At 45.4% G+C, this 16,303-nt stretch overlaps 1 protein-coding gene across 4 annotated transcripts in view; it reads left to right on the top strand.

Moving 5' to 3' along the window:
- The window catches only part of Utrn (utrophin), a 504,577-nt gene that overhangs the window by 39,818 nt on the left and 448,456 nt on the right, over nucleotides 1–16,303 (top strand). The window contains exon 1 of one of the 4 annotated variants that reach the window (XM_087911821.1): nucleotides 9,255–9,428. The exons of the other annotated variants lie outside the window; for them this stretch is intronic. Within the exon in view, the coding sequence (XP_087767947.1) occupies nucleotides 9,377–9,428 (52 nt within the window). The 5' untranslated portion in view covers nucleotides 9,255–9,376. Of the gene's footprint in view, nucleotides 1–9,254; nucleotides 9,429–16,303 lie in introns of those variants that run through there. 4 annotated transcript variants of the gene reach the window in all.

Genomic DNA, 16,303 nt, shown 5'->3' on the forward strand with positions numbered 1-16,303 from the left:
TTTCTCCAGCACCTCATACATGGGACCGAGAGTGATGGAGGAAGCTGTTTCTTCAACTCTGGTAGCATTGATGTTAACAGAACTCTCATTTGCAGCACAGAATAAGCAAGATGCAGGCAAATACCATACTGTTTGTCTTTTTTTTTTTTTTTTTAAAGTTTTTGGTTTTCTGAGACAGGATTTCTGGGTGTAACCGAGACTGTTACTCTCTGACTGTCCTGCTGGAATTTCTTTTCAGAGTTTCACTTTGGCTTAGGTACTCTGCTTTTCTTCCTAAACAAACACACATACAAACAACAGACCACCTTGTCATATTTACTGGGAACAGGCGGCAGCTGTTTTGAGCTCCCCCGATGCCACCATCATTGCTGAAACGTAGTGTGGGTCTCTCAGGGGTCGTCTTCCTCCAGATCTTCCTCCTTCCTGGCCCTGACCCAGAAACCCAGTGTTGTTTATTTCATTCCTTTGTGCCCTGTCGTGAGTAAAAGACCAAGACCTAGGAAACATGTTTTGAATTAAAGTAAAATTTCCTCGCTACTCTAAATTGTGTTTTCAATGTAAGGGGATTTCATTCATCTCGTGGTGTGGCCAAAGGCGTGCCTGTCCGTCGGACTATTGAGCCATAGGTCTGTCTTTTTCTCTTACACATGCTATTGCTGGCTGCACTGAGTGGATTAGGGTTTCTGTTGCTGTGACGAGACACCATGACCAAAGCAACTCTTATAAGGAAGCTGTTTAATTGGGGCTGGCTTACAGTTTCAGAGTTCACTCCATTATCATCCTGGTGGAACATGGTGGCATGCAGGCTGACGTGGTGCTGGAGAAGGAGCTGAGTGTTCTATATCTTGATTCACAGGCAGCAGGGAGTGACTGTATCCCACACTGGGTGTAGCTTGAGCGTATGCCACCTCAAAGCCTGCTTCCACAGTGACACACTTCCTCCAACAAGGCCACATCTAATAGTGCCACTCCCTATAGATCAAGCATTCAAGCGTATGAGTCTATGAAGCTCATTCCTATTCACGCCTGTAGGTGTCTTTTTCTGTTCCACCTGCCAGCTCCCTAATCATCACATGGAGACCTCTTATTAATTATGAAAACTCAGCCGATAGCTTAGGCTTATTTCTAACTAGCTCTTACAACTTAAATTAACATTTCTATTAATCTACTTTCTGCTTTGTGTCTTTATCACCTTTACTCTGTACTGCCCACGCTGTTTCCTGTTTCCCCCGTGTCCCGCTGGCCACTCTGCCTTCTTCCCAATGTTCTCTCTGCCCCCCCAAATCTTGCCAAGCTGTCCAGCTTTTTCTTAAAACAATCAGAGTGACAAATCTTTATGTGTACAGTAAGATTATTCCACAAGACAAGCCACCATACTGGGGTTCCTGCCTGTTGTATTTGTCAGAGACCCCAGCAGCTATGGATTCGGACTGTGTTCTGAGACATTTGCTTGGTCCTGGGATGTCATTCTATGAGATGTATTAGCTGGTGAGCATCCTTCTGCTTCTGGTCTTTATGATCACCTCTATAAATCAGGAATATAGGTACATTGTTTTAGGGAATTTTATTATGCCATAAGTTTTATTTATTTGAAACATTGTATATAACCACACAAACTTTTTCTTTCCAGATTATTTAAAATAAAAATTTAAGGATCTGGGTTTGATTCCCACATCCACATAAAAATCCAAGTGGGGTGGTGCACACTTGTAAACCTAGCTCTGGGGGAAGACTGGTGGGTCCTGGAAGCTTTCTGGTCAGCTATTGTCCCCAGCCTGATAGTCAGGCCCCGAATCCCAGGGGTAGACCCTCTCTCAGATAACAAGTTGGACAACTTCTGAGTCTATGAACTTCCAGATGTCTGTCCTTTATGTCCCCATCTCAATTGTCAGGATGACAGGAATAAAGATGTGTGCCGCCGCATCTGGCTATGGCACATACATTCCGGAGATCTGGCTTCAGCTGTCAGCCTTGCTTTACCACCTGAACCATCTCTGCGGCCCTCTTCTGTCTGCGCTTTCCACCATTTGCTTTTTACTTTCGGCAGGCTGTTGATGGGGAACAACGGGACATTGCCCAATCCAGGTTATGATGTCACGTCGAGTGGAATCGGACTTAGCTTTCAGGTCGTGGAGTGTTACAAATAACAATAATTGCGGAACTGCAAGTGGTTATTACTATTAATTATATGATTAATTATAATTGGTTATTTTGCTAGTTGTTATGACGTACATTATAAGTCGGTTAGAATGTGCCCGAGCATCAGGCATCTACACCGTGACATTTATATGTGATTTCATGCTCTAGGAGATGAAGGAACAGGTGGGTGAGAAGCAGAGAGGGCTTACTCTGTTCAGTTGCTGCTAAATAGGATTATGGAGGGAAATGCTAACTAAAGAAATTAGTGCCTCCCAGTGCTTTCCGCTCTGGCCTGTCTCAGCGAGGTGGAATAGTAGGTGGTTGGGACCATTTACCTGACTCAGTATTTCTGAATCTGTTAAGTACTTTTCTGTTTTCTTGATGCCTTCTTTACCGGAATTCTTAAGTGTAGAAATATGCCTTTCACACTTATGGAGAGGAGCCTGGGAAGGCGCCGACTGACTCTAATAAGCTGACTCTGACCGAGGCTGGAAGCTGCGGCTGCCTGGAATCAGCTGCTCGTTTTAATTGCCCTCGGGTCATCATATTAAACATGCTTGCACATGTTTCAGTCTTTGTTTAATTCTTACCTGAGATACTGTTACTATTGAGTTCTGCAGTGGCCCACAAAGGGACGAATGCCAAAAGGCCCAGTGCCAGCCTGTGGCACTGTTAGAAAGTAGTAGATTATAGGGAGTGAGCCTTAGAGGAAGGTCAGGGAGGTGGAGAGGCTGCCCTTGTAGGTGGTGTTGGGATTCCTTCCTATCCAAGTTTTACTTCCTGGCCACCGTGAACTGCCTAACTTTGGTTCTGCCTGTGTGCCATGCCATGGTGTTCTATCTCAGCATAGGCATCAGCGGATTGGAACCAGTAGACTATGAATGGCAGCTTCTGAAACAAGAAGCCTAGATGAATCATTTTTTCATTAAATTATTGCTAGCATATTATTATAGTAAGAGATTGCAACCAACGCTGGTGGCAAGGAACAATACTTGGGTGTACAGGAACTGTTAGTGTGCCTTGGAGTGGTGGTACATGCCTGCGATCCCAGAACTGATGAGTCCCAGACAGGAGGACTGTGAATTAGAAGCTGCTTTGTACTACACAGCATGACTGACTGTGTGTCCGAAGCAGAAGGAAGAAACATCCATAATTTTTTTCTTAAGCTCCCTTAGAAATATTAACATAGAAAATAAAGACCATCACATCAATTTTTATTTCTACTCTTTAGTATCTTTTGGGGATATATTAAACGTAAGTACAAAATGTCTTTTATGGGCTTCCCTGAGTGTTTAAGTAGCTTAATCAAACTGGCTGTCTGTGAACTTCTAAGAGTAATTTTGGAAACAACTACAATTTCATGTTGCAAGCCCCTCTTTTCATGTACTTGAGATGTCCCACCCTCAGACAGCCACAGACAGTGTCCCTGGGTTTGTGAAGACATGCTGGTAGCTAGCTTTAAAGTGCTTTCTGGTCCAAAAGTTGGTCTTGGAGAAATTTTTCCCTGTAAGTCTGTGACTGTCAGTGTGACTGTCGGAAACATGCAAGCCTCTATTTAGCTAAGACAGGAAATAACTTCTGTTTGAAAAAGTCATAAACAAGCTATTTTGTGGGTTAGGAGTCATCACAGACAGCCAAGCACTGGCCTTATAGAACCTGCCTTGGTTGGTTTTCCCCTCCTCCTCCTTTTGTCGATACAGTTATAGGTTATTTAGTAAATATAGATGAACTTTGAGTTCGTAGGCTTAGATTTTTCAGGGATCAATTGTACTAAAATTTTGATGAAATTTTAATGCAATTTAAGGTTTTGTGTACCTAAGGTGACTCTGTGTTGAGGTTCTGAGATATAGCTGTAATTTGTCTGTATCGAAGAACAATGCCTGAAGTATAAACTTCACATGTGAAATAGAGGAAAAGCAATTCCACATTGCTGTTAAAATTTCTCTTTCTGTGGACTCATTTCGTAAATATTGCAATCAAGTTTCCAATTCCCTGTAATCACGAAGACAGCAATTGACAGCTAACAGCTGTTGTGATTTGTCGCTTTGTCCAGTATATTTGTCTAGGTATAATTGCATCCCTTAGGATGCTGAAGCAGGAAGATTACCGACAAGAGTGAGGTTGGCCTGGCTCCAGCGTGAGGCCATGTGCCAAGAAGAGAAACAAATACACAAAAATAACAACAAAACCCCAAACTAAGGAAAAAAAAAATCAAACAAAACAAAAGAGACAAGGGCCATCCTTCGGGATCCGGGGTCATGAGAACCATGCCTTTCTCGTTCTCTGTCGCCAGCGGAACCCATGCCCAGGCCTGTGGAGATTCTACATCCTTCCCAAGTGTAAACTGAAGAAAACATACCTTAGAGTCGTTTGTTTATCATTGTTTATGTTTTTGTTTGTGTGTCTACATGTGTGTATGAGCGTGCGTATACATGTGTTCATGTGTGGTATGTGCACTTGCCTGTGAAGGCCAGAGGTTGACACTGGATACTCTTCCTGAATTACTTTCCTCCTCATTTTTATTTATTCATTTGTGTGTGTCTACTTGTCTATATGTGCACCATATGAATCAGTGCCGTGGTGTCCAGAAGAGGACTTCCATTCCCTGGAACTGGAGTTACAGACAGTTGTGAGCCGAACCAGGTTCTCTGGAAGAGAGCCATCTTCTCAGCAACGTGACTGAGACTTTTAATCTCAAAGCCCACCCTCAGTGGCCGACCTCCTCCATCAGGTCGGCACCACCTAAACCTCCTCAAGCATCACCCTTGACTGGGGACAAAGTATTCAAATATTGGAACCTGTGGGGGATGTCGTCATTCAAACCACCCCATTTCTCAACAGTACCACCCAGGGGCCTAAACCTCTAACAGGGGGTTCTTATTGGACTTTCCAGTTGCAAACTTTAATAATAATATTTAGAAATGCACACTGTGATGTCAGAAGAGATGGCTAATGGGAAGGAGATCAGCCCCTCAGCAAGACTGGGGGCAGGCTTGGGGTTTGCCTTTTAGTCTTATTGAACTAAAAACAAACTATGGTTTGGAGAGATGCCCAGTGGGTAAGAGTGCTTGCCTTTCAAACGTGAGTACCTAAGTTCAAATATCTGGTACTAATATGAAAAGCCAGGTATGGATGCCTTTGTCCTACCAACGAACATCGGAGATAGGCAGATCCTGAGAGGGCTTTGGCAAGCTAGCTTGGCCAAACATAGAAACACTGTCTCAAGGGAAAAGGATGGCGAGAAGAATAATAGAGGAAGACACGGATGCCCTGCACTGGCCTCCTGCACATGTACATGTGGACGCTTGCAACCTTACATTTTCATGTGTATGCACTGTGCACACATGACGTGTGTACATACATGCACGATTTAAAAACAAGCTATAGGTGTTTATTTCTTATGTAAGGATTGGGAAATAGATAATGAGAAGTTTATTTTGGAAATAATTTATTGAGAAAAGTATTAGGAGTATAGAAAATACAAAATAATACCACTTCTTGTCAGTCACTCAGAATAATATGATCCCCTACATTTTCCCCATAGTATCTTTTACCAATAACAATATATTGCTGTGATTGTCCTAACATTTTTGTGTCCCTTCTATGAGGCTTGATATATGCAATGACTTTAGAAATTATGTTTATGGTCACACTGTACATGTGGTTTTTTTAAATTAATTTTTTCATTTATTTTACATACCAATCACAGTTTTCCCTCCCTCCTCTCTTCTCATCCTCCCCGCTCCTGTCTATCCCCCATCCACTCCTCCTCCATTCAGAAAGGGGCAGGCCTCCCAAGGGAGTCAACAAAGTATGTCATATCACGATGAAGCAGGATCAAGCTCCTCCCCCTGCATCAAGGCTGGGTGAGGCACCCTAGCATGGAGAATAGATTCCAAAAAGCCACCTCATGCATGAGAGACAGATCCTGATCCCACTGCTGGGGGCCGCACCAACAGACCAAGCTACCCAACTGTCATCCACATGTACCGGGCCTAGGTTGGTTCCATGTAGGCTTCCTAACTGCCGGCCCAGAGTCCGTGAGCTGCGTGTGGGTTTTCTTGAGGCGAGTTTCTCTTCTTGCATGACACCCACGTGCTGTTTTTTTGTGTTGTCAGTGATGGTGGAATGTTCCACTAGCTCTTTCACTTGGGTATTTGGTTGCCTAGTGATGCTACACAGCTGTAGGACGGGAGAGTTCTGATATGGTCTCTTTGCAGAATTTTCAAGCTTCAGAGCCCTTTGACACTTTCTCTCCCAGGTCAGGTGTAACTGTGAGTGCGTGTCGTGTGGACGCAGAGCCCCTAACACTGCTAAGATGGAAGACAACTGGAGGGACCGACTCGTCTCTTTCCTCGCTGTGTTGTGTTATCACAGAACATGGTGGCATTTTAGAGATATAAGATACTCGAAGGGACCTAGTAGCCCTTTTCCTTTGCTCTGTCACCAAGGAATCTCTGTTAAGGAAGAAGAAATGGTTTTCTGAGGAAGTTCTACTTGGATGGTTAGGGTCCCAGACTCTCCATTCCCTTGGCATCTCCGAGCACCTTGACGCTGAGGACCTTTGCTTCAGTTCCCTCAGATCTCATCTGCTGTGATGGTGGTCTTGGGGGTTTGTACCTAAAAAGGGAGGGGGGCTTTGATCAGTTTACAGATACTCTGATATGAGTACTGGGGTCTTCGTACTTTTCAAAGGCATTTAGGGTCTGTCTGCAGTGTGAGGCTAGGGTAGAGCTGTGAATATTCTGGGAGATATGAGACACCTGTAAACATGCTGATCACAAATTTGGAGTTTGAGTACCGGAGACAGGGATACTGGGTGAGGAAAAGAGAAAAGAGGATGTAGGGGTCATTTCCCTCCTGTTATTTTCTCTTTAGTCTGAGTGATTAAGTTGGTAAATTGAATGGGAGGCACTGAGTGAATTGGCTGGAACCTGTGTTAACCTCGTGTTATCAAAACAATGCACTTCGCGCCCTTTTTGAAACATCCAGGACCCGATGACCACCAAGGAGATGTGGCAAAATCTGGTTTTGGGGTGTTCTATGAGCCTTTCTTCTGTTAGCCCATACCCTAGATGGTGCCCATGGTTCTGAAACTCCCCCCTGGGCTGGCTTCTACATTCTCATCGAAGCTTTTATTGATATGCTGTAGGCATTAACCGTCGGCTGATTACAGCATCCCCTGGTCAGGGGCTGCTGAAGTCTCTGCTCTACCTGGCCGACTTGTGCTGACGTCCACAGAGGCATTGCAGTTATTAAGGAAGGGAAACCCCCAGTTGGAAAGCTGGAGTGGAGAAGATGACCTGGGAAGCAAAAGAAATATATTGTGTGCGTTCCTGGCAATCCCCCTTCGAACCTACAGTCTTCATGGCTCAGTGCTGTATTGTTCTCAGGGAATCCTTTTTGCTTTTCAGGGTGAGTGAAAATATGGTCAGCCCACTGAAACCAAAATGCAAGTGTTTCTTGGTGTCTCCGGTGTTCATCGTCCGGGATGGTGGTTAGGGTTTTTAGTTTTTTTTCTTTGTCTTTTCCCCCACCCACCCCTTTCCCTTTCAGCATTTTAGCAGTTGTGGGAAGCCAGACAAATGATTCTAAATGCACAAAATAAAAGTCATACACTGTAAAAGAAGCCAATTATATTGACACACATTTATCGAAATGCTTAAAAAGCCTGCACTAAATGGTGTTTGTGCTTGGCTCGCACATTCAACGGCACATTCTAATTGTTCTTCCTGCCATGCTTTCCGGAACCAAACAAGCACCTGAGACAGTCGTAAGGTGATGTGAAAATGTGTGTGTGTGTGTGTGTGTGTGTGTGTGTGTGTGTGTGTGTTCTGGGGATCCAGCAGAGGTTATCAGCTGTGGTGGCAAGCACCTTTGCCTACTGAGCTGTCTTCCAGCTCCATGTATTATTTCTGAGGTGACATCTTAAAAGATAGTGTTGGTAGTATGTATTGTGATCTTGCTTCACAATGGAAGGAGATGCCAATTCCTGTTAGAAGCTAATGAGAATATCTGATTCTTTCTTGTGTCATAACCCAGGATAAAGATGACAATGCCTAGTGCGTGCCGGTTTGTTCAGAGTCTGGCCATGGCCCCTTAATATTATTGAAGACTGTTGCAGGACCGTTGCAGAAGTGGAGACTCTTCTCTGAGTGCTTCTTGCTGTCCACTCTACCAGGCCTGAGCAACAGATTGGCGAATCCAACCAGTGTGGTGTGTAGACTCTTCAGTGTGCCCAGTAGTAGAAGAAACTGCTATCAGACTGACTGTAGAATATACAGAGAGTCGCTCAGTTGCCTAGGTGATAAAATATTCTGCGATGCTGTGAGGACAGATCATGAGGGGTCTGGGATGGGCTGTGGAGGTTAGGGAAGGCCTGCTTAAAGGAATCCGCATGTCCAGTACTTCAGGATGGCTGGGTTTGTGCAGGGCCTGAACTGGCAGAGCCGAGCCATAGGACGAAGCCAGCAATTGTGGATGAAGGATGCCCAGGGCTGTGTGCTGAGATGGACAGACAGCTGCAGTTGGCATTTTGCTCTGTAGTGTTGCTCATCCTGATGGAACAGACATCCTTTACCTTTCAGTTTGAGAGTATGTATTATTTAGTACTTTAGGAGATGGATTCCTAAAAGCTTTAGGGATTCATATGGATTACCAAGGGCTAAAAAATTAATTGCAAAAAGGAAAAAAAAAAAAGGAGAGAAAGAATGGATTGCAAAATTTGTAACAAGCTCTCTTGCAGGAGTTAGATACTTGGGAAAAAGTGTTTGTTTTTTTTTCTCGAGTTATTTAATATTTTTGCTCAGTCAGGTTAGTCCCGAATGTACGGGAAACCGAAGGTGGCAGGGAGGGAGAGGTACTGGTGCTTTCTGCTTGCTGAACCATTAGAGTCGTGGTGTTTGTAGAAATGCATGCTTTGCTGGTCTAGGCAGATAAGGGCTGTCACACGTCTGGGTTTTTAAGGCGACAGGCTTCATGCCTGGCAGAGACTCTGAGGTGCACACCAGGATTGGGCTCTGCTCAGAGGCAGGAATGTGACCAATCTGGTCGGGGCAGTTGGGGAGGGACGCATCTCTCCTCACTCTCATATACTCTGGCCCTGCTTTTCAATTTGGACTCCATCAAAGCATGGTCTCCAGGCGAGGGGAATGCATATCTTCCTGACTTCACAGAACACGTACTGCTGGCTTGGGAATTGAAACCACCCTTGGAAGACAGGCTGAGCCAAGGAGAAATGGAAGTGACACCCGAGGCCACAGATGGAGCCAGCCGAGAGTCGCAGGCAGGTAAAGGAGACTCGCCCAGAACAGTGCAGTTTCTTGGACTTTTTTGTTCACAGAAAGTAAACCAAGGCGCGATTCAGTCAGACAAAAAGTGGTTTGAAAAATATTGAGGCATAGATTCTAAATGATTTTGGTTTTTGGATGGCCGAGCCCAGTGTTTCAAACAAACATTCTTGTAATGTTGTTTTGAAATGTGTCAGTTTCCGAGGGAGGATTTGACAGTGCCAGTTACTCAAGACGTTTTGGAACCATGATTCAGTGTGTTGACCAGACTTCTGTCTTTCAGTCTGCTACTTACTGCCTATCAGTTTTATGTGTGGAGGGATTAGTCTCAGCGTCTAGTATACTGATGGTAAAAACAAAACCAAAAAGCAAAAAAATATTTGCATCCTTCTTTGAGCTGGACGGTTTACCCAGAAGTGTCTGTTGTGTGGAAATCATGTTGGAGTAGGGATCTGACTTTCTGTCTCGCAAATGATAAATGGGCAAAGGGGCTGAAGCGTGACACTAAGTCTCCACCAAGAACATCTTGAATAAGCACCCCTGTATCCATTTCTCCCCTGGATTGTTTTCCTACTGAGTTATTTAAGCTCTGCTGGCTGTGTTTTGAGATGGGCCGCTTGTAAACACAGCGGGCTCCCTGCTTACACGCTTAGGACAGCCCAGTGCTACCTGCTTACACGCTTAGAAGGACAGCCCAGTGCTACCGGTCTGGTAAGAGGCAGGTTGGCGAGGTATGCTAGGTTCTGGAGTGTGGGAACCACGGCCAGGTGGGGCACTGAATAAGTGTTAGAGTGTTCTTCCTTCTGGGGGATCAGGGAATGAATGTTCCCCAAAGAGTGGGATTATGAGATGGCAAAGAAAAGTCTAGAAGAGAAGAATACCAGGCCTGTGGGAAAGTTCAGGGAAGGGCACATCTTCGGTGAAGCGTGTGTGAGCATCAGTTATATTTTGAACTGATGGCTTCAGGTTGGTAATGTGTCTGCTCTCTCTGCCCACTGCTCCATCCAGCCACATGGGGGGGACTGCTTTTGGCTACATGGTTAGTGCCCTCTGTGGTCTCCCTCCCCTGCCTGATGTACTTGCTGCCCCTCAGCCATTGGCTGGCTGCCTTTCTCTTTCTGGGATTGGACATTGAACCTCTGTCTTGACTCCCATCCAGCGTGGATTCCGTGCTATAATCCACTGCCATCTGCCTGGTGGTTTGCTTCAGGACACCTGCCACTGTTGCTAATGGTGTTGTTTACTTCAGACTTGGCCCTTCCAGGTCCGTTCTCAGTGCTTTGGAGGGTGCTTGTCCTTAGGATGACAGGCCCTGGGGAGGAAAGAGCGAAGCGATGTCACTCAGGAAGCAAAAACGCTTGTAACGGACCGGACCATTACCTCTGTTTATTTCTTGAAATCTGAGGCTGTTCCGACCTAGGCAATTAGGATTTCTCCTGCCGATTCTTATTTAGGACCTTTGGGTACAACTTCAGAGGAGTTATTTCAGAGGGAACATTTGAAAAAGAAAGCTAACTATTAAAAATATTCAAATACCTAGGGAATAGAGAAATAGAATTTTGAATAGTTGTTATACACAAAAGGAGAAATTAACAGTTTCAAAGAAGATTACCTGACGAATATCTTTAGATACAATCATACTTTATAATATTTTATAGTTACTTTTCGCATATTATTTAGTTTTCTGACGTTTCGTGATGATGTTGATGAGTTGCTCTTATCTGTGCTCTGAGCACTGTATTCATATAATTAATATCATTATAATTCAACCCACTTAAACACGTTAAATTACATAATCATTAGTGATGTTCTCACACTGATAGAATTCTTTTATCCCAGTAACAGACATCTGTGGGTTCAACTCCATCATCACTTTTCTCGACTAATTCTGTCAATTTTTTCTTTTTCTTCCTCCCTCCCTCCCTCTCTCCCTCCCTCCCTCTCTCCCTCCCTCCCTCCCTCCCTCCCTTCTTCCCTCCCTCCCTCTCTCCCTTCCTTTCATCTCTTGAGGCCAGCTCTTTCTGTATAGCCCAGACTGAGTTCACTATGTTCCTATGCTGGCCTTCGTTTGTGACTTCCCTGGCTCACCATTCCCAAGTACTGTAACTGCACACCCATGCTACCGCATCCAGCTTTTTGCCAGGTTTTATATCTCACCAAGCAGCATCATTGTATCAGTGTTGGATTCACATTCATATTTTCTTTATGTATGTCATACACAGCTCAAGACATTTGTCATAGCCTGGAATGAGACTGCAGAACAAAAGTTATTTTTGTGTGTTCTAAAGCAGAAGGTGGAAAGTGTTCTCTCCACTGGCATAGTGAAAGAAGGGAACGCCTAAAAGTAGATTGTTTAATGATTGTGACTTTGTCCCTTGGCATTTTTCTAATGAGAGTGTCGCTGCCTGGAATTGTTAGCCCAAGGGATGGCAAGCTAGCATTTCCAAGGATGATGTGTGTCCAGTCATGCCTCTTGCCCTGGGTATCTGATTCCCAACTTTTGCTCTCTTTTTGGAGAAATGGAAAAAACAACAAACAAAAAACAAAACAAAACAAAAAAACCAAAAAGAGAACTAGAAACCTAAACGATTTTTGTTAATTATTTGAGAATTTCGTTCAATCTATTTCTGATCCTATTCCTCATTCCAACCCCTCCCAGGTCCACTCCACTTCCTGTCTTCTCCAGCTTCATTGTCCTCTATGAAGACATTGCCCTACTACCTTGGGGCGAGCTTTCTTGTTGTCTCTATTTATGAAGAGCATTTCCTGCTTGCCTCTTGGTCTCATTCCCCATTCCGTCACTTATTAGGTAACAATGTCGTGCTGTGTAGCATGTGCCAGCGGCTAGGCCTTAGAGATGGCATGTGATGATTTTCCGATCAAGTGTGTTTCAAGCGGGCTACATGAGAGAAGTCATACTGTTGTCTGCTCAGTGTGGCTGCAGAATAATGATGGTTTTCACTTCTGACATCATCGCCTAATGTTAGGTTTCTGTGCTTGGCTCTTTGCCCTGCCAAGGCTAAGCGTGTTTGGAGACTTTATACTTCCCCAGAACCATGCACCTGTTGCTGACTATCCTGAACGATGAAATCCACAGCCTGGAGTCACTTACTTTTGCTTCCTTTTCCTCCCCTCCTCTTTCGGACCCAGTCATGGGGTGGGTGGGGTGGGTGGGGTGGGTGGGGTGGGTGGGCTGGGGGTAACTTGGGGAGCAGCTGAACTCACCTGTCCCTCAGGACTGTGTTTTGGATGCACTCAGGATTAGTAATGCGGACCGTCTTTGTCCTGTCACTTAAAGTCACATCTCAATGGCCTGTAAGTGCACGGCGTGTGTTTGTGCCAGAGTTCAGAACTGGCGTGAGGTGACACTAGCTCTGGCAGCTGCCTGCTACCTGACACCTGGAACCGTGGTGCTCTGTATTTCCTCTTGGCATCAGATGTGTTTTGGCTGTGACCGTAAGGAAAAGGAAGTATTATATAGTATCATTTACTTTCATGAAAGTAGCTTTGGACTCTCCGGACTTCCTGTGGGTCCAGCCAGTGCCTCTCGAGCCAGGGAACTGCCTTAGAGGGCACACGATCCAGCAGAAGGAAATGATACCGGGCTGGGCCACAGTAAGTCAAGAGCACGTACGGAAGAAGTTTGGTGTTCTCCTTGCTGTCATGAAATGTCAGGTACCTCATCTCTCGAGTGGGAGTTAGAAATCTGACATGGCTTTACCTGTACCTTGGGCATCAATGGGAGTCAGTGTGAATGAACAGTGAAGGCCAGCGAACTCCCAGAGTGGATACTGACTGAGTTACGTGCCAAGGACTGAATGCGAACATTTGTTGTTGTGGCTTGTTACTGAATTGGCATCCAACTGGAAGTTATTTGAGCTCAATATTCCTAATTTAAAAACCAGCCTTGTTATAGTTACCATATTTATACTTCTGTGGCGAGGCAGTCTTAGTCAGGGATACTGCCCAGGGGAGAAGGCTTTTGTGACACAGGGTATAGGCAGGCAAGCTTGGGAATGGCTTGCTAACTGTAGGGGCTGCTCCTGGGCCCAGAGTGCCTGTCTCTGTTTCTATCCTCTTTGCAACATTGCTTCTGAGCTGATCCACCTCCCTTTTTGTGCTGAAGAACAGTGTGACCACAAGCCAGCTTTTTCCTCTTTCCTGCCTTAAGCAGAGCTCATTCCAATCTGCTTCTCTCAGCCCCTGCCTTTCCTTGTTCCTGTGGGATGCTCTGGCCAGCCCTAGATCCTGGCAGTAGAGACACAGCAGGTGCCATCATTATTACTTGGCTGGCCTAGGAACCAACTCTTTCAGGGCTGTAAAGTACCCAAGAGAGTATCCCCGTGCCCCCCAGTCTATCAGTCAGATAGACTGGGCCCACACCACTTGGCTACTGGGAACCTGTTGCTCACCATCCTGACTTGGAGATGCTGCAGTAAGACTGACACTTGCCCTTTCCGTCTCTCAGTAGGGAACTTTCTTGTGATGCTTCCACAGGCTGAGGTGATAGTGAAGTGCTAGCTATGACGGAGTCCCCAGTTGAATTCCCTGAAATCACGTGAAACAAATCTCAGTGTGCAGGCACGCACTTGTAACCTTGTTGCTGGGGAGACAGAGCTGGGAGGATCCTTGAGACTCACTGGCCACTAGCCTAGACAAATTGGCTGGTAAGAGGCCTTTTCTCAAAAACAAAACAAAAACACACAAACAACAAACAACTGGGGAAGGCACCCAAGGCTGACCTCTGACATCTACAAGCACGTGTATCCATGGACATTTACACACACGTGCACATAGGCACACACCCTACCGGATGGCAAATGCCTCCAGTCCTTCTCTCTGGGTTGTTCCTGTCTTGTTATTACCTGACTTTTCCACTTTCTCTGCAGTTCTGGCCCTCGCTGTCATAAATAGATGCATATCTCATTCTCAGTGGAGAGAGCGCTGACACACGAGAGTCTGAGTGGGTGGTGTGTCCATGTTTGGACGAGACTGTCTTGGTGTGTTAGCAGCTGCAGGCTGGATCTGCCGATGACTCACATGTGTGAATCCCTGTATCTTCTGAAGGGAGAGCGCCCTCAGATTTGCATGAGGACCTTTGCCAAGCAAGGACAAGAACCAGAGTCCTGTGGTCAGGGTTGAAATGCAGACAAGCGTCTGGTGTACTGTAGGAGATGGTGCCCGCGGAAGCCAGTCTGTAAATAGGGAGAGGGTTGCCTTTCAGAGGGGACAGCTGACAGCGTTGGGCCCCTGAGCCAGACTGCAGTGTTGCACAGGCAATCCGAGATGGTGGCAGTAGTGAGGGACTAGGGAAATCAGTCCCTTTAGCTGCAGAGTCAATGGGAAGACAGGCAGTGACAGGTGATTGTGGAACAGTGTTCTGAGCAACCCTATCTGAACCCATAGGCTGGTGGGCACCATTTGGTCATTTTTATGACAATAAAAGAAAATCTCTTGGACATCATCACACCTTATCATAAAGCTTGAACATTCTGGAACTCTCTAGAGATTTGTTTTCCTCATTTCCTCATAATGCCAACAAATGTAAAAAAAAAAAATGCCACCTACTGTCCCTTGCTCCACAGTCTTCAGGTTGCTTGCAGAGTTCTGAGATATGGAACATGTCTTTCCAGATATGCTGGTACATGTCTGGGATCTCAGCACTTGGGAAGCCAAGGCAAGAGGATTTTAACAGATTGACTGTAGCTTGGTCCCCAGAGTGAGACCAAACCAGGATTGAAGGGCTAGCACAGCAGTCAAGAGTATGTCTGAGCACTCCACTTGCAGAGGACCTGGTTTGGTTCCCAGCACTCATGTTGAACAGCTTACAACTGCCTGTAACCCAGAGGGATCTGGCCTCTGGCTTCCATGGGCATCTGTGCTCAAACACACACACCCCACTACCTACCCATCCAGTTGAAAATAAAAACAAATCTTTGGGGAAAAAACCCCAAACAAACAACTAAACTAAATAAAAAAATATGTAGATAATTCAGAAAACTCAACTCTCTTTTCCTTTTTTAAAAATACCATTTCCAATTTCCTCTTTCTTTTTCAGTGTTTATGTTTTGTTTACCTCTTGCTGTCTTTGTAAGTAACTGTTCTTGCCATCCTGAGGTGCCTAGGCAGTGGCCTTCCTTGTTGCCTATCATTAGGGGAGGTGCCTGTAGTGGGGGTGGCTATCACAGTTAGCCATGCTGGGTTTGTCCCATGGCTCTGACAGACCCATCCGGCTCCCGCAAGGTGGTTGCCTCACTTGGCATCCTGGAGCGTGGGTCTGTTCTGCCACAGATCCCTGTGAGCTACTGCTTGTCTCTCTGTAGTGGTGGGAATAGTTGTCGCTTACACAGGAAAGCAGCACTGGCTAGTGAGCAGCAAACTGGCTTCGCACACAGGTGTGCACACGCTGCTGTGGGAGGAGGGAAGGCTTCCGGGGCTTAGAGCCCTGCCCTGGCCCCCAAGGCTCCACAGCTGCCCTGCTGACTTCCACTCCTCCTCACTGGAAGATGTGATGGGGTTGTTTCTGTCCCTCCGGATACTTCCATGCAGCTTTCGTAATTGTGAGAAAAATTGTCATTTTAACCTCAGACATAACTCTGAGGAATTCCCCCCCAAACTTCTTTATTCCAAGTCAGTGTCTTGCCATTTAAAATATAGCGAGTTCTTTGAACACATGATAAGGGTATGTTTCTTAGCCTCTGTGTGGTTGAAGATAGTTTCTTACCTTTCAAAGTGGGATGTAGATTTGACTTTCTGTAACTTGGTTTTGCCAATAATGTTCTTTAATTCCATCACTATACTAATATGGTAATAAAGGCACTATTTTTTTATTTTATTTATATCTCTTGTGCTTTGGAAAAATAATCCGCTGAAAA

Source organism: Myodes glareolus, chromosome 1 (genome assembly GCF_982192425.1).
Source record: "Myodes glareolus chromosome 1, mMyoGla1.1, whole genome shotgun sequence".
Lineage (NCBI taxonomy): Eukaryota > Metazoa > Chordata > Mammalia > Rodentia > Cricetidae > Myodes > Myodes glareolus.